We start from the raw sequence: 27,921 nt of genomic DNA on the forward strand, positions 1-27,921 counted from the left end.
GGCTCGACCTTTGGATGATCAAATTGAGGAGACAGAGCATCCTGAGAAAGAGATCAGCAGGTCCCAAGACACAGCAGGTGGGAGAGCTGAAGGATCGAGGACTACCCAGCTATCCACAGAGATGTGGACTTCATAAATCCTTACTGCCTTCAGCCACTAAGGTCTGAAGTGGTTCAATACTAGCAATAGAAAACTGCAGTGGGCAGGTATGTCTCTCCTGGAAAATCTAGCCCTTCCTTAATGGCCCTGCTTACCTGCCACTTCCTCCCTCTTCCCTGGATGGAAACCATCACTTCCCCTCTCAACCACACTGCACTTGATTCCCCCTCTCTTGGGACCCTATTGCTCCCACCTCCTAGGGTCAGAACAGGCCATCAAGAGATGCTGAGTACATTTATGGCCTGCCTGCTAATTACTCCTACTCCCCAGCACTCCTCACAGGATGGGGAATGGTTAACCATCTCATAATATTATCTATTCCACTCACAAACCCAAGTTAGGTGCTGTAATCCTTATTTCTCTGATAACAAACCTGAGGTTGAAAGGGGATGGGTCTTGCCCAGGGTTCAGTTCAGTTCAGTCGCTCAGTTGTGTCCGACTCTCTGCGACCCCATGAATCGCAGCACGCCAGGCCTCCCTGTCCATCACCAACTCCCGGAGTTCACTCAGACTCACGTCCATCAAGTCAGTGATGCCATCCAGCCATCTCATCCTCTGTCGTCCCCTTCTCCTCCTGCCCCCAATCCCTCCCAGCATCAGGGTCTTTTCCAATGAGTCAACGCTTCCCATGAGGTGCCCAAAGTACTGGAGTTTCAGCTTTAGCATCATTCCTTCCAAAGAAATCCCAGGGCTGATCTCCTTCAGAATGGACTGGTTGGATCTCCTTCCAGTCCAAGGGACTCTCAAGAGTCTTCTCCAACACCACAGTTCAAAAGCATCAATTTCACCTAAATTTACATCCACAGAATTTCTCCCTACTCCTCCCACCGCCAACACCCCATTTGTACTTATTGCTGTGATTAGCTTCTAGAGGGAAAAGAACTTGCTTTCCCATTCCAGATGTGGGTGTTCATAGTACTGGTCCTACCCTACCATCCTGTCCAATCATTCATGACACATATCCCAGAGCCAGTGACCCAGAATTTTCCTTATCAGAGGCTTGTCCCCTACTTCCCTGCTTGCAGACACTGACCATTCACTCCTCATGTTCCTTCTCTGGCCAGTCTGCCCTGTGTCTGCACATAGCCTCCCCCTTGTCTCCCACAGAACAGGGGAGAGGTGGTAAGTTGGAGCTGACTGGTCAGGGAGGAAGAAGTAACATGCCATTCTCTGGCCCATCTGAGCCACCATCTGGGAAGAGGACACAGAGCAACAGGGCTGCAGGGCCAGGCTGGGACACAATGTGAGGCTCCCAGTTGGGGAGAAGAGTGGAGGAAGAGAAGGCTGAAACAGAATTCTTTCATTGATGAATTGACATTTATGGAGCTCCCTTCTGTGTCACAGTCAGGGCTGAAGTTACAAAGGAGGAACAGTGGCTGACTCATGGAGCTCTCAGCCAATGTGACATCACAGCTGAGGTCAGAGGTCATCTTAGTCCCTGGGGGAAACTGAGACTCAGAGGGAAGGTGAAGAGGTCTGCCATGGTCATTCAGCTAGTGATAGAGCTACAGTCTCCTTCCCCACTTTCTGGCCCCTCTGGCTGCCACTCTGGGGCTCAGAGGACTCAGAAACTCGAAGGTGCCAGAATAATTCAGGAGGTTGTGGCCTCGCCCTCCTCTTCACCTCAGGGAGGGAGGAGCTGGGACAGGCAGAATGAAGGATGGGAGAGCTTGTAGCAGCTGGGGGCTGCTTCTGTGCTGTCACTCAAGGCAGAGGAAGAGAAACCTGCTAACTGGAGCTGTTCTTGTTCTGCCCATTGAGTGACAGGACCACAGAGGACAGAGACACCACACATCATTCTCTCCCATTTCTCAGGTGGGCAGAATGAAGGAAAGGGCCCACTACAGAGGAGTCAGTGCAGGAGAGCAAATCACCTATGCCAGAGTCTGGTCTCCTCTGCCAAGGAGCCAGCTGTGACCCAAGGCCTGGCATGGGGTGGAGATGCAGGAGTCAGTCTCCAGAAGGCTCTGGAGATGTGTTCAACAGACACCTCCACGAAGCCTTCTGGGATCACAGTACCTCCCTCCATCCTCCCTAATGCCAGCACTGCCCTTTGGAGGAGCCCCTCCTCTGGGGAGGCACTCAGCAGATCTCCAAGTGTTGGTCTCTGGGGACGTTGTACTTGAGCTTGTGGGCTTCGAAGAGGTTTTCCAGCTCCTTCATGTAGCGCTGATGCAGCCTGTCCACCTCCTCCTGGGACGGATGTGGTGTCTTCTGCACTTCGATGGGCTTCCCCACTGCAAGACACAGAGCTGAGTGGTGGCTCAGAGCCAGAACCCCTGAAGGCACAGGCACCCTCGGGGTCCCCACCACAATGGTCATCTGAGCAGGTAAGCAGTCTTTCTCCTTCCCTTTCAATTCTATTTTGGGTCATAGATTCTAAGACGTTAGGGCAACTCCAAGATTCTGACATATTAACAATATCACCAGCTGGTGTTTTAATGCATTATCTCTTATGTCATCCTAACAATCCTAAGAAGATAGAACCTGCTATTATTCCTATTTGACAGCTGAGGCATTGAGACTCAGGGAGGTTGAGTAAATTGGTCAGGGTCACTTAGGAAGAATCAGTGACTGGTTGTAAGCCCTGAGGATGTGCTCTTAGCCTCATGGACACGTGGATCTGGGAGTCTCAGATGCCATGAGTGGAAGTGTCTGTATGTCTGGGAGGAGGTGGCCCACAGCCCAAGTGCCTTCTACCTCCTCTCCCTCCACGATGTCCTTCAGTGCCCCCTATTCTAGGGAGGACATGGGAGGATCTGTCAACCTCCTTCCTCAAGTTCTGCCTGGCTCAGAAAGCAGCTGTCCTGTCTTCCTCTCTTGAGAATGGTTCTGGAGGCATCAGTTGTGAATTATATTCAAGAAAATATTACCAGACAACCCAGGGAAAGTCATGGTGTAGAGGGTTGGCCAAGTCTGTACTCAGCTAAGAAATGACTGGGTGAGTGGAGATGAAAAGACCTCACTCTACAAGCTTTGCCATTGAAACCTCATTGGAATCCAAGACGAAAGCAAATGAGACAATCAAATAGCTGCAAAGATGTGCTAAATCCATGCACTAAGGCTCATGCCCGTTACTTACAGGGAAATCCCTCAGGCTCTCCTTCACAGCCTGCTGATTGCTACTTTACACACAATACTATCAGACCTGGAATGCCCTTCCCTTGTATCCACTTCTCCAATAAGCCTTACAAGATCCTCCTGTCAGAATTAAACCCTCCTCTCTGGCATCATAAAAAATCAAATAGACCCTGATCAAACCTCAACTTTGTATCAAGGACAGGGTGATCTTTTGGAAGTGATTTACCTTCTCTGAGTCTACGTTTGCCTTTAGTAAAATGGTGATGATAATCACTGCCTACAAGGTTGTTGGGAAAACTAAGCTGCTGCACGTAAGCGGTCAGTGCAGTACCTGACACACAGCAGGTGCCCAGTAATCAGTAGTGGTGACCGTATTTTTTTTGTCTCGGTTAGATTTCCCATCCCAACCTTTCTTTCATCAGGATTATCTGCCTGTGTGTCTGTTTCACACTCTGGAACGTGAACTCCATGAAATTCAATGATGTCTTCGGCTCATGTCTATTCCCCTTTGCAACACGAGCTTGAGCCCCTTACTGTGTAGCTCTTTCCTCTCCCAGCCCGAGTCTAGGCTCACCCACGGTGGTGATGGGCCGGCGGTAGGGCATAAGACCAAAGCTGTACTGGAAGACTCCACGACCATAGAAGAGTGGGATGGAGATTCTTACAGTCTTCTGAAGTCGGTGCTGGAACCAGCGCACCCAGGAGCCAGGGGAGTTCTCAACCTGCTTAAATATGTCATTCTCCCCAAAGGAGAAGATAGGTACCAGAGCTACCCTAGAGGAGACAGGAGAGAGTGAGTGTGGAGGGGCAAGAAGGCACAAGCTGGTCACCTAGCCTCCTGCAGGGACCTAGTGAGCAGGAACTGGAGCAGAGGCCTGGGGCAAAAGTAGGAGGCCTTGGCTGTTCTCCAGACCTGCCACAGCCTTGCTCTGTGATTTTAGGCAGGTCATGGCTCCTTTCTGGACCATGGGTTTCCAGTTACACCATGACAGGAGAAAGAATGCTTCCGAGAGCCCTTCCAGGTATAAAACATGCAAACTTTCTGGAAAAATTTCTTCTTCCCCAGTTAGCTTGTATTCTTCACAGATGCTTCAAGGTAAGAGAACAGCTCTAAGCTGTGCCCCAAACAACATTCTCCCAAATGCCCTAGACTCAGATGTAATGCACGTTTTCAGTAATATGACCCTTGACCCTATTCCCTTTAATCACCAAATCTCCCTTCTAGAATCTTCTCTGGCTATTTGGGAATGAGACAGTACATCGATCACCAGCACAGAATCTTCACTGTCAATGGATTCATCTGTGCTGTCTTCCCACCAAAACACAATCCTTGCCAATCTCCAGTTGAACCCAGAGCCCTCTTCCCAATACCCATGCATCAGGGCAAGCCTGATGAAGCCCTTGCGGTTCCGCAGCACCAGCTTGTAGCCTCCAGGCCTGGCATCCAGTGCCTCCTGGACGCCCCCAACAATGATGGCCATGAGGTTGCCACCTCCTTCCCTGCTCAGAATGTGAGCAGCGCTCTCCTTGTCTACTGGGACCAGCCCTGGGGAGAGAGAAAGGTGGTTAGGTATGGGGTGAAGGGGCAGGGACCATGTGCAGAGATGTGGGCTGGGCTCCACTCCAATTCCCAACTGTGAATTCCCTGAGGACTGGGACTGAGCCCTTCAGGTCTTCCCAACCCCCAACTGAGTGGATCACCGAGCACAGAGCTGTGGGAAGTGCTTCCTTGAATCTAGCTTCCTTCTCCACTACACATTCACTTGGAAGAAGTACAGAACTGTTGACAGCCCTCTGTAAAATCCCTCCTCCATGCCTGCAGCCCTCACCCAACTGGGTTACCCAGGGTTGGGAAAACTCACCCCCTGACATGACGTAATCCCTGAAGAAGGGAGTCCAGAACCACAAGTTCAGCATCATCAGATGTGGGCGGATGCCAGGGAACAGTGAGGAAAACCCGGTGCTCTCTGTACACAGGTTAGTAAAAGCTCCGGTGGCCAGAACCCCGTGGGGGTGGAAGCCAGCAAGGTAGTTCCGAGAGGGGTCCAGATAGGCAGTCTTGACCAGCTGCAGGGACAGCAACCTGCTGAATCAGAACTGTACCTCATACCCTCCCCCATTCTGCCAGCACCAGTGTGATCTTGGGTAACTTGCTCCCCCTCTCTGAGCCTCCAGTTCTTAGGAGGATGGAGATATGCATGTGAATGCACCCAGGGAGATCCTGTTGCCATCCAAGTCTCAGACTTGCTGTGAGCTTCAGACAAATTGTCTCCCTCTCCAGCTTTCAATGTATTAAATGTGGACATTTGACCCTGCCCTGCCTACATTCTGCTGAGAGTCTCAGGTCTGTGAGTTCCCTGGAATTACCAAGACTACAGGACAGGATAATCATAATTGTCATAGTTCATATACCATCAAGGGCCACACACAAGGCTGCCACCCAAACAGCCCTGTTCTAACAAAATTCCCTATGAGAAAACTCAGCACTTAGGACCTGGGAGTGAGAATTCGCTAGCTATATCAGGGTGGTTGAAAGACTTTGCAAACCTGGAGGTTGGCCTTAGTCCTGTTTACCCCTCCGTACAATTCAAGTGTCTCCCTGATGGCTCTCTGTTCCCTCTATGTCAGACCTTCATTACCATCTGTCCATCTCTTCCCCTGGCTATTGGCAGCTCTTCCCAGGTCTGGTTGGTCCTGCAGCACAGAGGGTACACCAGAAACCACCAGACATTGTAGGAGTGGGAGAGGAGAGCTGTTCATCACCGGCAGCTTTCAGGCAAAGTAGGGTGAGGACAGAGGGGGCAGAACTGAGTTAACAGATGTTGCTCCTGGACTTCCCTGGTGGTCCAGTGGTTAAGAACCTGCTTGCCAATGCAGGGGACATGTGTTCGATTCCTGGTCCGGGAAGATTCCACATGCTGTGATGCAACTAAGCCTGTGTGCCACAACTACTGAGCTCACAAGCCACACCCACGGAAGCCCGCGTGCCTAGAGCCCATGCTGCACAACAAGAGAGAAACCCAATGAGAAAGCCACTGCAATGAGAAACTCACGCACCGCAATGAAGAGTGATCCCCACTATCCGCAACTAGAGAAAGCCCACACACAGCAACAAAGACTCAGCACAGCCAAAAATAAAATAATTTTAAAAACAAAATGCTGCTCCCACCAGTTACTGGACAGGCTTCAATGTGCAAAGATAACTGCCAGTGATTCTGTGTGTGACCAACCCCTTCCCCACTCTGCCAGGAAATGCAGGGCCCACCCTTTACAGAGCCCTGGGCTCTGGGAGGCACAGCCTTTAGAGTCAGAGGCCCTGAGGCCCCTGACCCAAGCCCTAAGCCCCTGGCAGGAAGCTCCCTGGCAAGACTACCCAGGCCTTGTAATTTGCGCTTCCAGGTGCAGGCAGTCCATTCCACTCAGGTTCAGCTTTGGCACCGTGAAAGATCATCTAGTTAACAAGCTGAAATTTTCAGCATTGGCCCTGAGGATTCTTGTTACCTTCAGGCCCCAGAGGCCTGGCCACCCATCTCAGAACAGGGACCCAAGAGATAGCATTGGAGGTGGACCCAAGGGACAGCATTGGAAGTCTGAGCCTGTCTGCCCTACCACAGCTGAACAGTCCCAGTTTGTCCTGTCCTTGACCTGGACTTGATCTCTGCAAACTCCCTCCCCCACTCTGCCCTCTGGTTACCCTTGACCGTTTGCAGAAAGTCTGAGGGGACCTTAGGTGAAGTCACCATTGCTTCACAGATAAAGGCAGATTTCTTTCATTCATGCAGTGGGAATTTATTGAATGTGAAATTAAGGACAAGCAGAGATATGTCTGGTTATTCTGACCTGGAAAGGTGTTTCCTTAGGAACCCATCTCAGTATGTTTCTTTAAAAACATACCTGACTCCCTATACTGAAGTACTTTATGAATTCTCTTTCTCAGCTAGTGGGAAAATAATTTTGTTATAACCCCCTTAAAGGCAATGAAGCAATATCTATCACTATTAAAATGGAAAAATGTAACTGACCTTTTAAGCCAGCAATTCCACTGCCAAGGAATTTAGCTACAGAATTTCTCACACTTGTGCAAAACAGCATCTGAACAAGATTATTAACTGAAGTTTGTTTGGTTTTTTCCCTTTGGTAATACCAAAACTTGGCATCCAGCCAAATGTCCATCAACAGAGCCTGTTTAGACAAATTATGAAATACTTTCTTGTGGGTCACTGTGTAGCCATAGGGACATGCAATGCAACTCTTCCTGTCCTGATAAGGGAAGATGGCCACGATCGCTCATCAGGTGGAAAAGCAAAGGGCAAGACCATGTATGCAGAATGTCACCAGCTGGGACAGGGGGAACAGCAGATGGAGACAGGTCCTCCTGGGGGAATATGCCTGATTCTCCACCACTAGCTCTTCAGGAAGCCCAAATGTTGCACTTAGAAAGATCCAACGCTCAGAAATATAATAGTTTCCCAACTTTGCTTGAAATTCCCCCAATAGACCCTAGCTCATAGAATCAGTAAGAGGTGACGGCAGCTCAGAAACAGAGGCTCATTTGACACAGAGTACAGAGGCTCATGAATGGGTGGGAGCTCCCGTCGAGGGTGGACTCCTTACCTGGGACCCCCTACTTCCTAGCCATCGTAAGATCCCTTCCAGCCCTGTGCTGTAGAAGTGTGTGGAAGAATTGGAGGGTCTCCTGAGAAGTGCAGGGGTCCAGAATCTGGGGCCATAGCCTCACCCCTGCAGGCTCCCAGGCCTGGACAAGCAAGTCAAAGTGCTCATCATCCCGCCCTCTGCTGGCCACTAGGTGGTATTGCCCGCCTTCTGTAGGCAGCAATGCCAAAGGCCTGATGCAGGCAAGAGTCCTGAGCACTGCGCAGGTAGAATTTCTGCAAGTGTCCAGTGTCCCACCACTCTCAGTAGTGTCAGGGTTTAGAAATCCTCTCTGGGGGAGAAGCAGAATAGTGGATAAGACAGGCACAGAATCATTTTCTGCAACTGGCAGAAACTCCAGGTGCAAAGGAGGCCCTTTGGAGGCCCCAGGATGGCAGGAAGACAGCCCACTGGAGAGCTTTCAGTTGAAGACTTCATTTCTGTGGACTAGCCTGCCCTGGTCTCCCTTACATGTGCATGCTAAGTCGCTTCCGTCGTGTCTGACTGTTTGCGACCCCGTGGACTGGAGCCCACCAAGCTCCTCCATACCTGGGATTCTTCAGGCAAAAATACTGAAGTGAGCTGCCATGCCCTCCTACAGGGATCTTTCCAACTGAAGGATTGAACCCATGTCTTTTGCATTTCCTGCATTGGCAGTCGGGTTCTTTACCACTAGCGCCACCTGGGAAGCCCACTGGTCTCCCTTATCTTATCCCTAAAAGCTCTCCAACTTCATCCCCAGGGTACCTTCTGCTTTAGCCACACTAATGCTCAGAAACCATGCCTTGGTCAGCTTCTGGGCCTGCACTTGCGCTGTTCCCTTCGCAGGCCCCCTTTCCTTCCCTGCTGGACTTGGGATTCAGCTCACAGTGTGGAGTGAGACCACAGGGACAGGATCCACAAAAAGAGCCAGAAAGCTCTACTTGAGGCCAGAAACTGCTTATGGCTTTTCCTTGGCTTGGTGGCTGATGTCACAACACTTTCCCATGGAAACTCTGGCTTTTCTGGCACAGAAGAGTAATCCCTGGTCTGGGAAGAAGACAGAGAGAGATGGGAATTCATAATCTTGAAGTTGAGAGATTCTGGGGTGAGGATGAGGGACTCTGCCTGCAGCAGGCCCATGGCTCCTCTAAGGCCCCAGCAAACCCTTCTAGCTTCTGCTGACAAGGTCCCGGGAGGGCACCTTGCAGAGGAAGCAGATATGGGGTCTGGGAAGACCACCCCCCAACCTGGTCCCTTCAGGTCTGCTCAGCACTGTCCACTCACTCTCCTGTTTCCAGAGGAGGCCCACCTGTCCCTGCTGGCACCTCTCTGTGTCCCTATAGCCTTCCCCATTCTATCTGGTCAATAAATCATCCTCGCCCAGTTGCTTACATCTAAGACTTTAGTCTGTCTGGGATTCAGGAAAGGAGTCAAAGGTCAGTTCACTCAAATCAAGGATCCTGTTCCACTCTGGTCTGAACTTTGGGTCCAGGGTCAAGTGTCCAAATGGCCATCAGGTGCCCTGAGTCAGAAAGTCAGAGATTCAAAATAACTCAGGTGTCAGGGATTGGTGTGATCACTGGATACATTTGTAAATGTATCCAGGATACATTCAGAATGCAGCAAGTCCTTGTCCAAGTATGCATAATGTACCAGAGTGAGAGGCAGGTTAGAGAACCTAGAACAAGTTTCTTGTCCTCTCCCCAGTCCCTCTAAACTGACAATGGACAAACTTTAAACCAGTAGAAGAACTTTGTATGTGATCTTGATCACATCCTGTCCCTTTCTAGGGGTGAGTCTCCTCATCTTATGAAGTGTGGGGCTAGATGATCTCTTAGAACCTTAAGTTTATTACCTGTACCCCTAAGCATGGCTGCTGAGGGCTTTACATCTGTAAGATACCTAATGTGTGCCACAATATATGGCTCACAGAGCTCCTTCAAATTCTGTTCATTCATCCATCTTCACAGTGGCCCTACATCCTGGCCAGACAGAAGCTGACTCCTCCCCGGGCCACAGAGTGGTGGAAGCCCAGCTCCTGCCTCCCAGCCCAGTATTTTGTCCACTGCACAGAGGACCACACTTCCCATGGACATGTCGGGCACTACAGTCCTGACCACACCCCAGCCACCCCATTACTCACCGAGATGGGGAAATAGTCCTTCATGTACCTCCATATGATGCAGCGCCTGAAGGCCTCAATGCGCCTGCCCCCCTGCCACGGCTTGGATAGATCCAGGTACCACCAGACTGCATATAGGACACTGAAGATCCAGAATCTTGTGAACAGGAGGCCTATGAAGACAGCAATGCAGATCTGGGCTGGGAAGGGAAGCATGAAGATGAGTGGTCAGAGGAATGAAGGAACAAGCTCTCCTCCTACAACTAACAGCACTGTCCTGTCCAGCCCTCACTGAGGAGGAAGGCATGAGACTCTCTCGACTTCAAGGAGGAAAGAATGCAGCCTGTCCAGTGTCACACTGGGAGCCTGGATTTGAAGCCAGGTAAAATCCTATGGATGGAGGAGCCTGGAAGGCTGCAGTCCATGGGGTCGCTGAGGGTCGGATACAACTGAGCATCTTCACTTTCACTTTTCACTTGCATGCATTGGAGCACGAAATGGCAACCCACTCCAGTGTTCTTGCCTGGAGAATCCCAGGGATGGGGAAGCCTGGTGGGCTGCCGTCTGTGGGGTCACACAGAGTTAGACACAACTGAAGTGACTTAGCAGCAGTTAGCAGACCCAACTCCACACTGTTTTTCCCACTGTACCAGGCTGCTTATTCGTTCCAGTTTTGCCCCTCCACCCCCATCTTTGCCCAGTTAAGTAGTCTGTATTCACTGGGTGCTCAATAAATGCCTGGGAGAGAAGTGACTAGATTAACACTTTCTAGTGTACACCCTTCAGGGCCCCAAAGAAAAAAGAGACATGCTTTCTGCCCAGCCCTCTCTCTGCCCATCTGTCTATTTATAAATCCTGCAAGATCCCCCTTCTAATTAAAGTCCTTCCATGACTTTCTCATAACTTTAAAAACAGCCCATGTAGCTCAGCCTGGCATTCAGATTCTGCATAGCTGGCTGATCCCCATCTTGCTCCAGCCTCATTCACCCATATGGACCCTATACTCTGGCCACATGAAATTGTTCAGTGTATTTACATGAGAGATGGAGTTCCTTCAGTCTCTTAGCTTTTGAACATGCTATTTCCTCTGAGCACCGTGTGCTTTGCTGCTGAAGGAGAGAAGAAGGAAGGGGCCAACCCATGGCTGGCCCATGGGTCAGGGATGCAGCATGGCTATAACCTGGTCAAGTGAGGAAATACCTTCTTACCTACAATTCCCAGTTCCTTGCTGCAGGCTAACCCTGGCTTCATCTCAGGGTCGGGAGGTCTGAGGGGCTGACCCTAACCTGATGCCAATGGAGCATCATTCTCAGAGAATATTTCTCCTGCCCCATCCCATTCCTTCCACTCAAAACCATGCACTCACACTGTTAAAATGTCAGCCTACAGTTGTACTGAATGTGAAAGTAGAGTAGACTGGGTCTGTCATTCCTGGCCGGCTTCCAGGAAGAGGAGACTTTTGACCCAATCTGAATAGTAGTAAAATTCATAAACCAGAGAAAATAGGTTGGCGCTCACAGAACATTGAACACCTATAATGTGCCAGACATTGGTGGTTCAGTCGTGAACAACAGACAAATTCCTGCCTTCATGGAGCTGACTTTCCACAGTATTGTGTTAAGGGTGCTTTGTTTTGTTTTTTAAATTTATGATGGTAAAATATATATAACTTATACTTTGCATCTGAACCACTTTTAAGTGTACAGTTCATTCACATTGACCATCATGATTATCCATTTTCAGAACTCTTTTCATTTTCCCCAAACTGAACCTCTGTACTCATTAAACAAAAACTCCCATATCTCCCTTCCCTGCTGCTGCTGCTGCTGCTGCTAAGTCGCTTCAGTCGTGTCCGACTCTGTGCGACCCTATAGATGGCAACCTACCAGGATCCTCCGTCCCTGGGATTCTCCAGGCAAGAACACTGGAGTGGGTTGCCATTTCCTTCTCCAATGCATGAAAATGAAAAATGAAAGTAAAGTCACTCAGTCGTATCTGACTCTTCGAGACCCCATGGACTGCAGTCCACCGGGCTCCTCCATCCATGGGATTTACCAGGACTCTCTACCTTAGGGCAAAATCAAAAGTCTACATGGGTTGCTCCCACTTTCAGAAAACCACCTCTAGGGACTTCCAGTCTACATGGGTTGCTCCCTAGAGGTGTTTTCTGAAAGTGGGAGCAACCCATGTAGACCTTTGATTTTGCCCCAAGGTAGAGAGTCCTAATTGACGTTCTTTATAATTTTCTTTCACATTAAATATTTGCACTTAAAAAAAACAACTTAAAAATCTAAGTCAACCACCAAGCCATTCTTGTCTCCAGGCATCTGCCTCTTCCCTCCAGATCTGCAAGCATCCTTCCATCCTCCATACATGAGCATCTACCAGCGTGGACATGTTCTTTTTCATGAAAATGGTGGCATTTTATTCCTACTTTTCTACAACTTTCCCATTCAAGATTTTTATTAAAAAATATTTAAGGCAAACAAAAAAGTGATCAACCCACAATGAGTGTAGAAGCAACCTAAAGGGCCATCGGTCCACTAATGGATGAAAGGATGGAAAATGTTGCAAATAACACAATGGAATATTATTCAGTCATCAAAAGGAAGGGATTTCTGGAACCAAAAAGGATGAATCTTGAGGACGTTGTGCGAAGTGAGATAGAGCCAGTCACACATATCCACACAAATCCTTTCTGATTCCTCTTTTGTGAGGTTTGTAGACCAATCGAATTCATAGAGATAGAAAAGGGAATGCTGATTGGCAGGGGCTAGGGGAGGGAGATATGGGAGTTTTTGTTTAATGAGCACAGAGGTTCAGTTTGGGGAAAATGAAAAGAGTTCTGAAAATGGATAATCATGATGGTCAGTGTGAATGAACTGTACACTTAAAAGTGGTTCAGATGCAAAGTATAAGTTATACATATTTTACCACCACACCTTCCAATGCAGGGGGAGTGTGAGTTCAATCTCTGGTCAGGGAGCTAAGATTCCACATGCCTCGGGCTAAAAATCCAAAAAACTTAAAACAGAAGCAATATTGTAACAAATTCAATAAAGACTTTAAATGGTCCATATTAAAAAAAAATAAAACAAAACTTAAGAAAACTGCTTATAGAGAATAAAACTGAGTTGTTAACTGTGGCTCCCTGGAGGGAATTCCCTGGCAGTCCAGTGGTTAGGACTCTGTGCTTTTACTGCTGCTTTCATATAAGCCTTGCTGCTAGGGAACAAAAAAAAAAAAAAAAAAAATATATATATATATATATATATATATATAGTGGCTCCCTAGAGGATAGGATTTGGGGAAGTCTTTCACTTGTGGGATACACATTCTGTTTGGATGTGTTACAACAGCAAGGGCTGGTTTTTGCAACTAACGTAGCATATTAAAATTAGGAAAAACCCACTCAAGAGGCCCTTGCACTTAGAAGGAACTCCCCACCATCCTCATCACCCTTAACTCCTGTCAGCCGGCAAAACCAAACTTGGGGATCTTTTCTGTCCCTAAGGAAGGGAAACCTCTACCCTACCCTCATAACATCAATAAAAATGTAAAACCCCACTTTACAGAGGCCCAGAGAGGGTATGCAAATTGGCTGAGCTCACTCAGCAAGTTAGTCAGATGGGACAAGACATTCATCAACAAATGTTCATGGACACCAACTCTTCTAGGAGCTGGAGATTCAGCTGAGAACAAGACAAACTGAAGGGAGCTTACCTTCCTGTGTGAGTGTGTGAGCTACAGAGGAGAGGAAAAGAAACAGGAAACAAGTAACCAACTGGAAAGTATTTGTTTCTGGGCCCTGAGTCCTTGGTAACAAGTCCTTGTTAAACTTTCTGGCTACTTCTTTGCCCCTCCCCCAAATGCCTGCTCTGTGTCCAGTGTGAACCAGCTGTTCACTGTAGGCCAGCATTTACTGGCCCACTGGAAGCCCTTACTTTTCCTGCCAGCCTATAAATCCTGCCTGTGGACCCATCTCTTGAGTATCTTTGGAAGGAGTCCCTTCTCTCCACCCACTGGAAGCCTCCCTAGATCTAGGTAAGTAATCTTTATTTTAAGAGCCAGATTGAAAATATTTTGTATTTTTTGTGACTCTATGGGGCCACTTGGAGGATATTACATAGGCCTGTAATCATTTAAATTATGTAAGAATTTAAAATGTAAAAATTATTCTTGGGCTGTACAAGTGCAAAAAAACAGGGGGCTGGATTTGACCCTTGCCACATAAACTGGGGACCCCTGATACAGCTTGGCATCAGGCACTCAGCTTCCCCCTATATATACTCCCTGCCATCAGTCTATCCCCCCTACTCCAGACACAGCAGACCCATAGGCTTCAAGCACTGGGACCTGTACTGCACAGACTGAACCATGTTCTTCCTGTTCCTAAACATTCCTGGGGCTCCCCTTTTTCCCCAGGATAAGGGACAAGGTACAAGCTCCTGCTCCCGGCACCAGCTGGCCCAGATCTCTCTTCTCAACTGTCCTCGCTCTAGCTCCATGCCAAGGGCTACTCGACCTCCCTATGCTCTTCCTGATGTTTCCAGGTCCTGGGCTGAGCTGGGGGTTGATGAGGGCAGACAGACACACTGGAGCTGGCAAAGCTCCACCAAGGCCAGGTGAGCAAGTCGTCCCTCATCCCCCCACCCCCACCCCCGCCCTGTGATCCTCAGGCATCAGCCTACCTGCTTCTGGGCCCCCAGGACCCTTCGTCCAGGAGCCAAGGGACTTGTCCCCTGCCCTGGGGTACCCCTCCTCTCCCTGCTCCACACCCCCTCCTACATCTCAGCCCTCTCTCAACCCTCTGCCTCCTTCCCTTTCATCCTTGGGCAGCACAGGAGCCCAGACCTACAGCCTTGCACATCTAAGGCACTCAGCTTCCCTGCTCATCTGTGTAATGGGGGTAACTAGGTACCTGGAGAATCCCAGGGACGGGGGAGCCTGGTGGGCTGCCGTCTATGGGTCACACAGAGTCGGACACGACTGAAGCGACTTAGCAGTAGCAGTAGCAGGGACATTTAAAATGTCCCAACAACCTTTAGAGCAGAGACACAAGTCAGTCATCAAGGATGCCAGCGGTAGGGAACTGGATTTCTTGCTTTCCTGGGGATAAATGCTTTAGGTGCAAAATTTTGGGGAGGTTCTAAGGGAGAACATGGGGTATATACATGGTACCTACGTGCGTGTGTGTGTGCATGCATGTTTGTGTGTGAGTGTGTGAAATGGCTAGTGACCATTTCAGAGCCTGTACAGATTATGTCCATATTTTAACCCCAGTCTAGTAGGGTCTGTCCACAGGCTGAACACTAGCCCTGGGGGGAGCCATTCGTAACTAATACGGTGCCAGCAGATGAGATGAAGAATCCCATGGTCTCTTGCCCCCCCAGCACAGCCCGTCTTACCCAGGACCGCAAAGGAGAAAATCCACTGCAGAACCACAAAGGTCTGCAATCTGCGCTCCCACGGCACAGACAAGGGTGCGAACTTCACCATGCTGTCTCCTCAGTTGATTCCACAGGTTTCTCTGAGCTCTGCTGTGGTCTGAGGCACCTACTGGTTTTGTTGCTGCCGGAGGTTGAGTAAGCATTAGTCTGGGAGGAGGGTGCCCCACCCACCCCGGCCCAGCCTAATGCCTCCCTGCCCTCACCCTGGCAGGAATCTGTTTCCTAGGAGAAACCTTTGAACCCACCTGCCCTGGAGTCAGCTAAAGAAAGGAGGAACGGAAGGACATTTGCCTCCTCAGGCGATACCTTATCTGCCAGATACCTTTCTCTTTTTGCTTGAATCTGGCCCAACACTTGACAGTCAAGCACTAAGTACAGGGCAGTTCTGTCCTCCTCACATCTACCCAGTAACTTGGCTGCAGTAGCTGTCTCCCCTCTTCTGCCATGTCCGCTGTTCCCCTCCACAAATACACAGTAACAGCTCCTGTGCTGTGGAAGTGCCCCTGACAAGTTCACCAGTGGCCTCCACGCTGCTGAATCCAGTGGTCAGTTCTCAGCTCTCATCTTCACCTCTCAGCAGCCTCAGACACAGCTGGTCCCTCCCTCCTCCTTGAAACCACTTGGCCTGCAGACACCACACTCTCCTGGTTTCCCTCCTGCCCCTCTGGCTGCCCCTGAGTCTCCACGGTGGCTCTTATTCCTCACCAGGCTAAGTGTTTGAGGGCCCTCCTGCCCTCTCTGTGCCTGGACCCTCCCTCCTCTCTCCCGCAGAGACCTCATCCAGGCTCACGGCCTTGGAGTCTGTCTACAGGACAAGCACTTCCAAACTGCATCTTCAGCCTGACCTCCCCTTGTGCTCCAGACTTGACTATGTAAGTAGGTTCTTGACATCCTCCCTAGTAGTATGCTCAGTCTCCTTCACAGCCTGTCTAAGACTGAACTTGATCTTCCCTCTCCTGCCCAGGACAGCTTTTCCTCTGCTCTTTGACATCTCCGGAAAGGGGACTCCAGTGACCTGGTTACACAGGCCAAAACCTTAGCGTCACTCTAGACTCTTTCTGTCCCTCTCCATTCACCTCTCATAGTCGGTTCTCCTAAATCTCTTCCTTTAAATGTGCACTTTGAACTGAAATATATCAAACATACAGGAAAAGGCACAAGTCCTAAGTGTAGGAGTGATACATTGTCCCAGAGTGAACACACTGATGTGATCTCCATTCTGATGGACAAGTAGGACCTGACCAGCACCTATGCTCTTGCCTGTCACTCCTTTCTTCCCCAAACCTCATACCAGCCTCGTCTGCTCTGAAATTTACAAGTGAGTCTCACACAAAATATTCTTTTGAGACTAGTTCTTTGGCTCAAGATTGTATTTCAAGAATCATCCAAATTGTGTATATCTGTAGTGGTTTTTTCTCATTGTTTACATAAGACTTCACTGGGTGAATATACCACAGTTCATCTGCTGGGGGACATGCAGGGTACTGCCTGAGTCTGGCTATTATGAACTGTACTGCTGTGGGCATTCTTTTCTGTTTTTTCCAATTTTTTTCTTTGAGAAAAGATTGACATACATCATTGTTCAAGTTTAAGGTATACAGCATGATGGTTTGATTTAGATACATTATGAATGATTACAATAGATTTAGTTAACATCCGTTGTCTCACATAGTACAGTAAAAAGAAAGAGGGACAAAAATCTCCTTTTGATGAGAATTCTGATCTACAGTCTTCACAGCTCTTTTATGTATCACACAGCAGGTCAGGTGTTCTGTACCTGGCTTGTAGTGCACATTAATATACATTTGTGTTGAGTATGTGCCTGGAAATAGAACAGCTGGGTCTTTTTGTATAAAGTCACATATTTCCCAAAGTGATTGTACAAATTTATACCCACAAGCTTCACAAGCAATTCCAGTTGCTTCACATCTTTCTCAACATTTAATCCTTTGTAGTGAGGACGTGGGGACACTTTGTTGTGCTCACAGTGGCTTCCTCTGTGCCTAATGTGGTTGTCTAATGAGGCTGAGCACATTTTAAAATATTCATTGGCCATTTGAATATCATTTTATCCCAGGTTCACCCATGAGACTTCTGTTGATTTAAATATCTCTTGTACGGGAAAGCTACACCCACAGCCAGCCTCTTTGATCATCTCTGATACCAGGGTCCTCACTGGTCTCTGTCTCTGTGTCCTTTCTCCCTCTCAACAGCCAGAGGGACTGCTGAGTCAAAGGGTATGTGACTGCACAAGCTGGGGAGGAGTAGTGCCAGGCTTGTCCCAAAACGGCAGCACCAGTTTACACCCTCACCAGGAATGTATCTGAGATCAGTTGGATGCTGGCCTCATGGTGTGGTCAGACTTATTATTGTTTGCTAGTGTTGGGCTGTTTGCCAGCTAAGGTTGGGATCTTGCATTTCCTGAATACGCATGTTGCACATGGCTTTAGTCATAGTAATTTCCTTTTCTTTGAAAAGCTCATTCTTAATTTTCATCCATTCCTCTGCAGTGTTTTTTTGTGCTTTTTTTTTTAATGGTAGAAACTAAATAAATGGAACAATTTATTCCATCTTCATGATTACAGGCATTACAGGGCAGGGTGAGTAAACAAAGGAAATAAAGCTAACTCTTTTCTCCTCATCCCCTCATTCAACCAGATGCAGCATTTGGGCGTTTTTATTATATACAGGTTGACTTAATTCATTGACTTAAAAACTGGCAGCAGCAAATCTTTGTAATTTAGGATCTTCCTCCATAGTCTCTCCAAGGATTTGAATTCTTGAACTACACCATGAGCTCTGAAATGGTGTTCACCACAGCATTCACAAAGCTTTCACATCTTAATATGAGATCTGACAACCCTTGTAAGGTTGTCGTTGTTGTTCGGTTGCTAAGTCTCATCCAGCTCTTAGCAAACCCATGGACTGCAGCACATTGGGCTTCCCTGTCCTTCACAATCTCCTGGAGTTTGCTCAAATTTGTGTCCATTGAGTGGTGATGCTATTGAACTGTCTCATCCTCTGACACCTCTTTTCCTCTTGCCTTCAATCTTTCCTAGCATCAAGGTCTTTTCCAATGAGTCACTGTTTCCACATTTTCTATATCTACCATGAAGTGATGGGACCATGAAGTGACGGGACCATGAAGTGATTTGCCATGAAGTCATAGTAAAAAGATGGCAAAGTAACAGGATGTGTGCTCATCGTCTCCTGTGTGTCAATTACAAATTGGCACCTGCCAAGAGCATTTGCTAGCTACTGAACAACAACAAAAGCATTTGCCATCTGTGTCTGCAGAGATTGAACCCTATGCTGCTGCAGCCGCTGACCTTCAACATCCACTGAGGGGAGTTCAGGGTGGCGAGTGAGGCACTCTCTGCTCTAGGGAAACGGATGGAGTAGATCTTTAGATCGTTGGATATTTTCGGGAACTGATTTCATGATCCCAATCCTTGCATCTCTTCATATTTAGAAAATCACTCAATCCCTTCATGGTGACATTGGCTCCTCGTGACTAGCAGAAAACCTTTTGTAAAGTAAGCATTGGACTGCATTGAACTCCCCCTTCATCAAGAGCCTATGTATTGATCTTCTCCCCCAGGCCTCTCTGAAGCAGTCTCTCAAAGCTATCTGAAATGCTGTCCCCCAGACTGTAGTCCTCATTTTGCTCCAAGTAAAACTTAACTTACAACTCTCACATTGTGCATCCTTTTAGTGAACATGTGAAAACACCCAGAAAGCAACTAGTTGCTGAACAACCACTGACAGGAGGTTGGAACCCACCAAAATAAGATACCCCACATCCCAGGACCAAGGAGAAGCTGCAATGAGACAGTAGGAGGGGCACAATCACGTCAAAATCAAATCCCATACCCACCGAGTGGGCAACCCATAAAGTGGAGAACAACAATACCAAAAAAGTTCTTGCACTATTGCAAAAGTTCTAGGCCCCCATCAGACTTTCCAATCTGGCGATCCCTCAAAGAGACTGGGAATCCCCAGGAAATCTGACTTTGAAGGACAGTGGGATTTGATTGCAGAACTTCCTCAGGACTGGGGGAAACAGAGACTCTTGAAGGGTACCAACAAAACCTTGTGCGTTCCAGGGGAAAGGAGCAGTGACCCCACAAGAGACTGAGTGAGACCTGCCTGTGAGTGTTAGAGGATGTCCTATGGAGGCATGGGTCAGCAGTGCCTGCTGCAGGGATGGGGCACTGGCAACGGCAGTCCTGGGAAGCACATGTTGGCATAAGTCCTTCTAAAGATCACCTTTAGCCCTACTATAGAGCCTGTAGACTCCAGGACTGGGCAAGCCTCAGGCCAAAAAACTAACAGGGAGGAAGCACAGCCCCACCCAATATCAGCAGAAAATTGAATTAAAGATTTACTGAGCATGGGCCCTGCCCATCAGAGCAAGACCCAGTTTCCCCCCACAGCTAGTCCCTCCCACACAAGCCTCTTATCCTCATCAACCAGAGGGTAGACAGAAGAAGCAAGAACTACAATTCCACAGCCTCCAGAAAGAAAACCACAATCACAGAGAGCTAATCAAAATGAACACATGGATTACAGCCTTGTGTAACTCAATGAAGCCAGGAGCCATACCACGCAGAGCCACCGAAGACATATGGTTCGTGGTGGAGAGTTCTGACCAAACGTGGTCCACTGGAAAAGGGAATGGCAAATCACTTTGGTATTCTTGCCTTGAGAACCCCATGAACAGTATGAAAAGACAAAAAGATTTGACACCGGAAGATGAGCCCCCACCCCACTCCAGGTCAATAGGTTTCCAATATGTTACTGGGGAAGAGTGGAGAAATAGCTCCAGAAAGAATAAAAGAGGCTGGGCCAAAGTGGACACGATGCTCAGTTGTGGATACGTCTGGAGGTGACAGTAAAGTCCGATGCTGTAAAGAATAATACATAGGAACCTGGAATGTTAGGTCATGGTAAATTGGACGTGGTCAAGCAGAAGATGCAAGAGTAAACTCTGACATTTTAGGAATCAGTGAACTAAAATGGATGGGAATGGGCAAATTTTATTCAGATTGCAACCACAATCTCAAATAATCCCATTATTCAGAACACTGAGTTCCTGCTGAGATTACAAAACCAGAAATCTCAAAGCAACGAGTGATGGCTCATCATCTTTTACAATTGAGAAAAAAAATATTAAGGAGGAAAGGAAACTCCTCCCTCTTAAATGCATCAAATCAATGCTATCTTCAGTTTTAATTGACATGCTCCAGAGTACTCAATTTCCTGATTTGAGGAGTCCACCTTCAAGGTGACTTTCAAGGTCGAGAAGAGCTTTCAGGCTTCTCTTTGCCATGGCGCATGAACTCTCCAGTCCTTCAACAGGAATCTCCTTCTCCTTTATGCTTTCTGAACACACTGCTGGTAGTGATTGAAGAGGTCAGGGCACAGGTCTCCGGAGCCATCCCCCTTGAGGAGCTTCTCAGCAAAGCTGCAACTGAAGCACTGTACTTGGGCTTCACGTCAGTGCAAGCCTCCCCTACACTGTTCATGGCATCAGCTGTTTCTTGTGTTTTTTACCTAAATTTGAAAGTTTTAATACACTCATGATACTAACCTTTGTTGGTTACACATGTTGTGAATCTCTTCTCCCAATTTTTAGCTTGTGTTTTAAGGTGTCACTGGATGAACAAACATTTTACATTTTAATATATTCCTATTTATCAGCCCTTTATTAAATAGTCATTGCTTGGTCTGATTCAGAAAATTTTTCTTACTTATATTTACCATTAAGAATTAAAAAAAAAAAAGAATTTAAAGCTTATTTTTCATAGGTAAGCCCTTTCTGGATGCTTATGTAGTACGAGTATGAGTTAGGTTCCAATTGAATCTTTAACATATGAGTACCATGCTGGGCAGTCCCTTTTGTTGAACACCTCTCTCTTCCCCAATGATGTAACGTGCCACCTCTGTCATACAACAGATTTCTATACATATGTGGCCTGTGTCAGGACTCTTATTCACTTTTACTGGTCTATTTCTGCTGCTGCCAAACAATCTTAACTATTTATTTAGTTCTTATATCTGGGAGGGCAAGCCTGCTTGCTCTTCTATCTTAAAAGTGTCCAGGCTATAACTCACTCCTACTCTTCCATATACATTTTTAAATTATCTCAACAATTTTCAAAAATTCTCCCTTGGATGTTTGAATTCATAAAATGTTGAATCAGTTCATTTTGAGGAAACACATATGTGAATAAAAATGAAAGGAAAAATTAATTAATTAATTCACAAGTCATGATATCTGGGCTTCCCAGATGGCTCAGTGGGTAAAGAATCTGCCTGCCAACACAGGAGACTTGGGTTTGACCCCTGGCTCAGGAAGATCCCCCAGAGGAGGTAATGGCAATCCATTCCAGTATTCTTGCCTAGAAAATCCCATGGACAGAGGGGCCTTGTGGGCCACAGTCCATGGCGTCACAAAGAGTCAGACACAACTTAGGGGACACACATCACAATATCTAGCAAAAGAACAACAAAGAAACCACAGGGAGAAAATAATAATGATAAAGGTAGAAATGAATGAGAGGTTTGGGAAAAAAACAGCTCTAACGAATAAATTAAATTTTTAGTTTTCTAAAAAAAGGATGAAAGAAAACATACTACTAGCTAATGTAATCAAGAATAAAAGGGACAAATCACAGATACACAAAGTAAGAAAGAAAGGACAGTGGAGATATAATTGAAACAGGAGAAATTTTAAAAATCAAAAGAAGGAGTTCCCTAGTGTCCTAGTGCTTAGGATTCAATGCTGTCACTGCCGTGACCCAAGTTCAATCCCTGGTCAGGGAACTGAGATCTCACAAGCTGTGTCGAGTGCCAAAAAATAAATAAAGAAAATCAATAAAAATCAAAAGAAACTACTTTGCAAACTTTAATGCAAAAACATTTGCATGTTTAGATACAATTGATGTTTCCTAAGGAAATACAATTTACCAAACAAGCCAATTAATGATAGAAAACTTAAGCAGATGAATTTCCATAGAAGAAACAGAGAACATTACCAACGAATTTCCCTGCCACCACACACACATACAGCCCGAAAGTTTCATAGAAGTTAGCCAAATCTGTAAAGACAGAGACCTCTGATGCACCATAAATTGTTTGCAATGCTTTTAAAATGAAAAACTTCCCATTTATTTCTTCTATAGCAAGTATTACATTGATATTTAAACTCAATTTTGTAGAAAACAGCATGAAAAAGAGAACTATAGACTGAATTACCTGTGAATATTAAAGCAAACTTTGAATAAGATGGGTTTCCCAGGTGGCTCGGTGGTAAAGAATCTGCCTGCCAACTCAGGAGACAGAGGAGACAAGGGTTTGATTCCTAGGTTGGGAAGATCCCCTGGAGGAAGAAATGGCAAACCACTCCAGTATTTTTGCCTGGAAAATAGAAATATTATACTCAAAAATATTAGGAAACAATCCAACATCACATCACCATATACCATGAACAGGAAGGATTAGGGAAACCATTAATATATTACATCAGATTAACAGATTTAGGAAGATAATCATATGGTTATTTCCAAAGATGCTGAAAAAGCTCCTGATCAAAACTCTCCACACAGTGAAATTTATGAGTGATTTCTTAATATGATAAAATATATACACTTTGTTCCTAAAGCCAGAATCTAACTTAACACAGAAATACTAAGGGTATTTCCGTAAGATCAGCAATAAACCAAAGAGGCCCTCAACATTGTACTGGCGGCATTAGGAGAAAAGTAAGAGAAATCAGGAAGAAGCCTAAGAATGGGGGAGAAAGGGAGTCAATCCATCCCTTGCAGGTGGTATGATTATGTACCTGGAAAGCCCCCAAAGTATTTTGCATTTGTCTTCATTGTTATCATTTCTGGTGTTGCTCATTTCTTACTATAAATCCAGGTTTTTTTCTGGTATCATATATCTTCTGCCTGAAAAATTTCCTTTAATGTTTCTTATAGTACAAGACAACTGGGAATTCATTCTCTTGGCTTTTGTTCGTCCAAAAGCATCTGTATTTTTGCCTGAATTTTTGAAAGATATTTTCACTGGTATAGCTTTTTCTGTTGACTGTATTTTTCTTTCAGCTCTTTAAAGATGCAATTCTTGTCTTTGTTCCTCTGAATGTACTGTATCTTTTTCTCTGACTGCCTTCAACATTTTCACTTTACCTTTGGTTTCCAGCAATTTTAATATAGTGCATCTAGATTAAAAAAAGAAAATCCTGTTGAGAGTCTCTGTGTTCTGGGATCTATGATTTCATCTCTTTCATTATTTTTGGAACATTTTCAGCCTACCTCTTTGAATACTTCTGCTCTGTTATCTTTCCTTCTGGGATTTCAGCTACATGGGTGTTGGACTGTTCAATATGGTATTGCAACTCTTTAGAGCTCTGTTGTTTGTTTTTACTCCTTTTTCTCTTTGTGCTTCAGTCTAGGTAATTTTTACTGACCTATCATCAATATCTGTAATCATTTCTTTGGATATCTTGAGTCTACTGATGAGCCCAAAGCTCGTCTCTCTCTCTCTCTCTCTTTTTTTTTTTTTTAAATAATTTTAGTATTTCCATTTGACTCTTTCTTAGTATTTCCAATTTTCTGTTAATTTTAACACTAGGTCCTCAGTACAGCCATCTGCCTGTCTTTGAGATATGTGCTTCCTTGTTCCTGCATTCTTCTGTGTTTCTTATTATCTACTACCTCCCGCTGGGTCTCATGGGTTGGCTGCACAGATCCTGCCAGGCAGCCCTCTCCATCCTGCCACTCCCCTAGGCTCCAGTGGTAGCTCCTCCCCTTGCCCTTTCAAGCCTATAAGGGGCAAGACCTCCCTCATCTGGCTACAAAGGAGACACTCAAATATTTATTGGATCAATTAATTAAAGTATCTGGAACATAAGGTGTTGAGAGAACACAGGATGATAAGCATGGAATTAGGAATTCAATCATAACTCATTGGTAAAAGACCTTGACTTCCTCTGAGCTCCCAGAAAGCAGGCTGAACTGCCAACTAGAAATAACCAAATGGATCTGAATCCAAAGTCAAGTGCAGGAGGTGGGTACTGTGCAGAAGACTATATCAGCTGCTGGGTGCTGAGGCCCCATGCCTGTGGGCAAGGTCCGTCTGTTCTGCCATCCAGGTGGCCTCCTAACTTTAGCAAAAGAAGAAAACCCTCTTTGACAGTTCACCCTAAGAGCCTGGGATTTCTCTTTGCTGCTGGCTTTATACCGGGCACTAACGGTAGACAGTGATCCCTACTCTGATTCTCATTCTACAGGTGATCCTGAGGAAGCACCCACCCTTTCTGGACCTGTTTCTACATCTATAGAACAGATGAGGTTAGAGCTATAAGGGAAATAACTCAGATCAAGGGCCTACAGGACTGTGAGTTGTTCTTTGTATTAATACTTATAAAAGAGCCAACATTTTTGAGTATCTACTAAGAAACAGGCGATCTATGTGCATTGTTCCATTCAGTTCTCAAAGCAACCCAATGAGGTGGGTGCTACTGGTATTACTAATTTACACACATAAAAACTGGCATCTCACATTATTCTCACAACTCTGGTTATAAATGCTGGTCCCATCACAGCTCTGAGAGGCGCAGTGATCTATCTAAGGTCTCTCAGTTCACAGGAGACAGGAGCTGGGCTCGGTTTGGGTCCTCCTGACTCCAGAGCCTTCTTTCCCCTTCTCCACACTCTCCATTCCATGTTTATGACTGGTTTCCTTTCTTGAACAGTCCATAAAAATCTTCAAAGCTCAGTAATCCTGTGTCCCCAGTATGAGAGACAGACCGAGAGGATAGAACTGTTTGGATTAAAAAACTGAAATAAGGGCGGAGGCCTGCACATCCAGCGGAGCGGCCAAAGAGGGGTACACTACACCGCTATCCCAGGGCCGGTGGCTGGCTGGCCGGTCCGCTCCGCACCCACCCGCACCCGCGGGCGGCGGTCACGCAGGCTCAGCGGCGGAACTGCGCCTGCGCGGTGAGCGCGGACTCCCTCGCCTTCCCACGCCGGGTGACATCTGCCGGCGCTTCTCTGGCTTTGGCCAGAGTGGAGGTGAACTTTCTCCTCAACCATGTGGACAGCAGAAAGCGGCCGAGCGCAAGACGGACAGTGGGAAGAAGTATATCAATACTTCCTCCTCTACGTCTAGAAGACGTTGTCCAGGAGGGTGAGCCCGGCGCTAAAGAACCGCAACAATCTGGATGCTGGAACCCCATGGGGCATCAGGGTCGAGTTCCAACGGCATATCGAGGAGTGCGGGGCCCGCGCACACCCGCATCCCCCCTGCCCCTGACTTTCCCCCCACCCCTGCCCCCGACTGTCCCTTCCACCCTTGACTTTCCCCCCTCCCCAGCCCCACCGCTGTCTCTGACCCCATCTCCTGCCCCCAACCCAATGCCTAACCTTGCCCTCGCCCCCTAGCCCAAAACCCTGACCGCGAACGCCTGACCCTCGACTCTTCCTTCCACCCTAAACTGTCCCTCCACCTCTCCTCCCTTTCTCTTTACGTGCTTTCTCCTTTTCTGTTTTTTGTTTTAACTTCAGAAGTACCTGAGAGTCTTAAAAAGCACAAGAGTCCAAATAGAATCTGGACAGCTCCCAAATCTTCTGTATTGTTTCTGCCTTTCCTTGTCTAGTTGTAATTACTAACAATCTTGTTCAAAGACTTGTTAGAACCTTGAGAATTTGACCATTTAATTTGGGCCTTAGGAGCATCATTTCTTTAAGGAGAAGATGATTCTGCTCTCTAACCCCTGGCCCTATTCCCACTTCTGTTGCCCAACCTCTTGCCCCCAATCCCTATCCCCACCCCTCTCCCAGGCCAGCGGCCTGATTGAGGGCCAGGGCCTGAGTGCTGTGCTCCTGTCCAGCCCTTGGTGCTACTGGGTCCACCAGCAGGTTGTAGCCACCACGTGGAATCCTGTGGTCCGTCCACCCTTTTCCAGTATCTGTGGTCCACTTGCCTCTCACATCCCACCTTCACTTCAAGCTGATTGAGAAAGCAGCCCTTCAGGGCTCCTTCCTCAGCCTGTCTGTCCAACCAGCCTGTATTCCTAAAACTTATGGATTATAACATCTTCTTCAGTGGAATCACCTTCTCCTTAAAGAAATGAGGTTCCTAAGGCCCAAATTAAATGGTCAAATTCTCAAGGTTCTAACAAGTCTTCGAATAGGATTGTTAGTAATTAACAACTAGACAATAAAAGGCAGAAACAATACAGAAGATTTGGGAGCTGTCCAGATTCTATTTGGACTCTTGTGCTTTTTAAGACTCTCAGATACTTCTGAAATTAAAATAAAACAAAACAAAACAAAAACAGAAAAAGAGAAAGCAAGTAAAGAGAAAGCGAGGAGAGTTTGGGGTGGAAGGAAGAGAGCCAGCCAGTACCAGCCCTGGGGAGGCGCTCCCTCTGGTGGCGATTCTTTGAAGTTGCAAGCAGGGAGGACTTCGTAGCGCAGGGCTGGCGAGGGCTGGGGAGGAGCCTGAGTAATAGGCAGAGCTGTTGAGGGGAACTTGCTCACAGAGATGGCTAAGTGGTCTATTTCTGCTAGGTTTGGCTGCAGAGTAGCTAAATCTGTCCCTTTTCCAGCTTTGTCAGCATGGGGAATTCTAAGCCTTCCTAGGGCTGTGTCCCCTGTGGAGCCCCTACTATGTGTCTGGTGCTTTGAAGTATGGACCTAGGAGGAGGAATTACTTGCTTTACAGAAGAAGAAACAAACTCAGAGGGGTTAAGCAGATTTCTCCAGATCATCACAATAATATAACCTTTTTTTAAACTTGTTTTTGTTTTTATTGAAATATTGTTGATTTACAATATTGTGTTAGTTTCAGGTATACAGTGTAAACTAATTCAGTTATACACATGTATATATACTCTTTTCCAGATTCTTTTCCATTATAGGTTATCACAAAATGTTGAATATAGCTCCCTGTGCTATACAGTAAGACTTTGTTGTTTATCTATTTTATTTATCAGATCAGATCAGTCGCTCAGTCATGTCTGACTCTTTGAGACCCCATGAATCGCAGCACGCCAGGCCTCCCTGTCCATCACCAACTCCCGGAGTTCACCCAGACTCACGTCCATTGAGTCAGTGATGCCATCCAGCCATCTCATCCTCTGTTGTCCCCTTCTCCTCTTGCCCCCAATCCCTCCCAGCATCAGAGTCTTTTCCAATGAGTCAGCTCTTCGCATGAGGTGGCAAAAGTACTGGAGTTTCAGCTTTAGCATCATTCCTTCCAAAGAAATCCCAGGGCTTATCTCCTTCAGAATGGACTAGTTGGATCTCCTTGCAGTCCAAGGGACTCTCAAGAGTCTTCTCTAACACCACAGTTCAAAAGCATCAATTCTTCAGTGCTCAGCCTTCTTCACAGTCCAACTCTCACATCCATACATGACCACAGGAAAAACCATAGCCTTGACTAGACGAACCTTTGTTG

General features: G+C 46.8%; 1 protein-coding gene and 1 pseudogene across 2 annotated transcripts; both read right to left on the reverse strand.

Annotated features, from left to right (window-relative positions):
- Positions 1–2,241: 2,241 nt before the first annotated feature.
- Positions 2,242–15,558, reverse strand: LOC102413012 (2-acylglycerol O-acyltransferase 2). 2 transcript variants are annotated; one of them, XM_006074087.4, is made up of 6 exons: positions 15,406–15,558; positions 10,019–10,197; positions 5,103–5,307; positions 4,612–4,786; positions 3,815–4,014; positions 2,242–2,396 (listed from the first exon to the last, which is right to left on the reverse strand). In XM_006074087.4, exons 1-6 carry the CDS (start codon positions 15,494–15,496, stop codon positions 2,242–2,244), a joined length of 1,005 nt encoding a protein of 334 aa, XP_006074149.3. In that variant the 5' UTR covers positions 15,497–15,558. The 2 variants fall into 2 exon arrangements, with proteins under 2 accessions (XP_006074149.3, XP_044785287.2); XM_044929352.2 differs by having other exon boundaries at positions 2,291–2,396; positions 3,906–4,014.
- A 4,861-nt stretch (positions 15,559–20,419) lies between these two features.
- LOC102412672 lies at positions 20,420–21,159 on the reverse strand (annotated as a pseudogene).
- Between the last annotated feature and the right edge of the window lie 6,762 nt (positions 21,160–27,921).

The sequence above is a fragment of the Bubalus bubalis genome, chromosome 16 (genome assembly GCF_019923935.1).
Source record: "Bubalus bubalis isolate 160015118507 breed Murrah chromosome 16, NDDB_SH_1, whole genome shotgun sequence".
NCBI classification, from domain to species: Eukaryota; Metazoa; Chordata; class Mammalia; order Artiodactyla; family Bovidae; genus Bubalus; species Bubalus bubalis.

Bases quoted from the DNA above. Each gene is read 5' to 3' on its own strand.
- LOC102413012 (XM_006074087.4), bottom strand. From the start codon at position 15,496: ATGGTGAAGTTCGCACCCTTGTCTGTGCCGTGGGAGCGCAGATTGCAG. The intron at 10,198-15,405 runs GTAAGACGGGCT...TTCCCTTCCCAG, and splicing joins TTTCTCCTTTGCGGTCCTGG to CCCAGATCTGCATTGCTGTC. The intron at 5,308-10,018 runs GTGAGTAATGGG...CTGTCCCTGCAG, and splicing joins AGGACTATTTCCCCATCTCG to CTGGTCAAGACTGCCTATCT.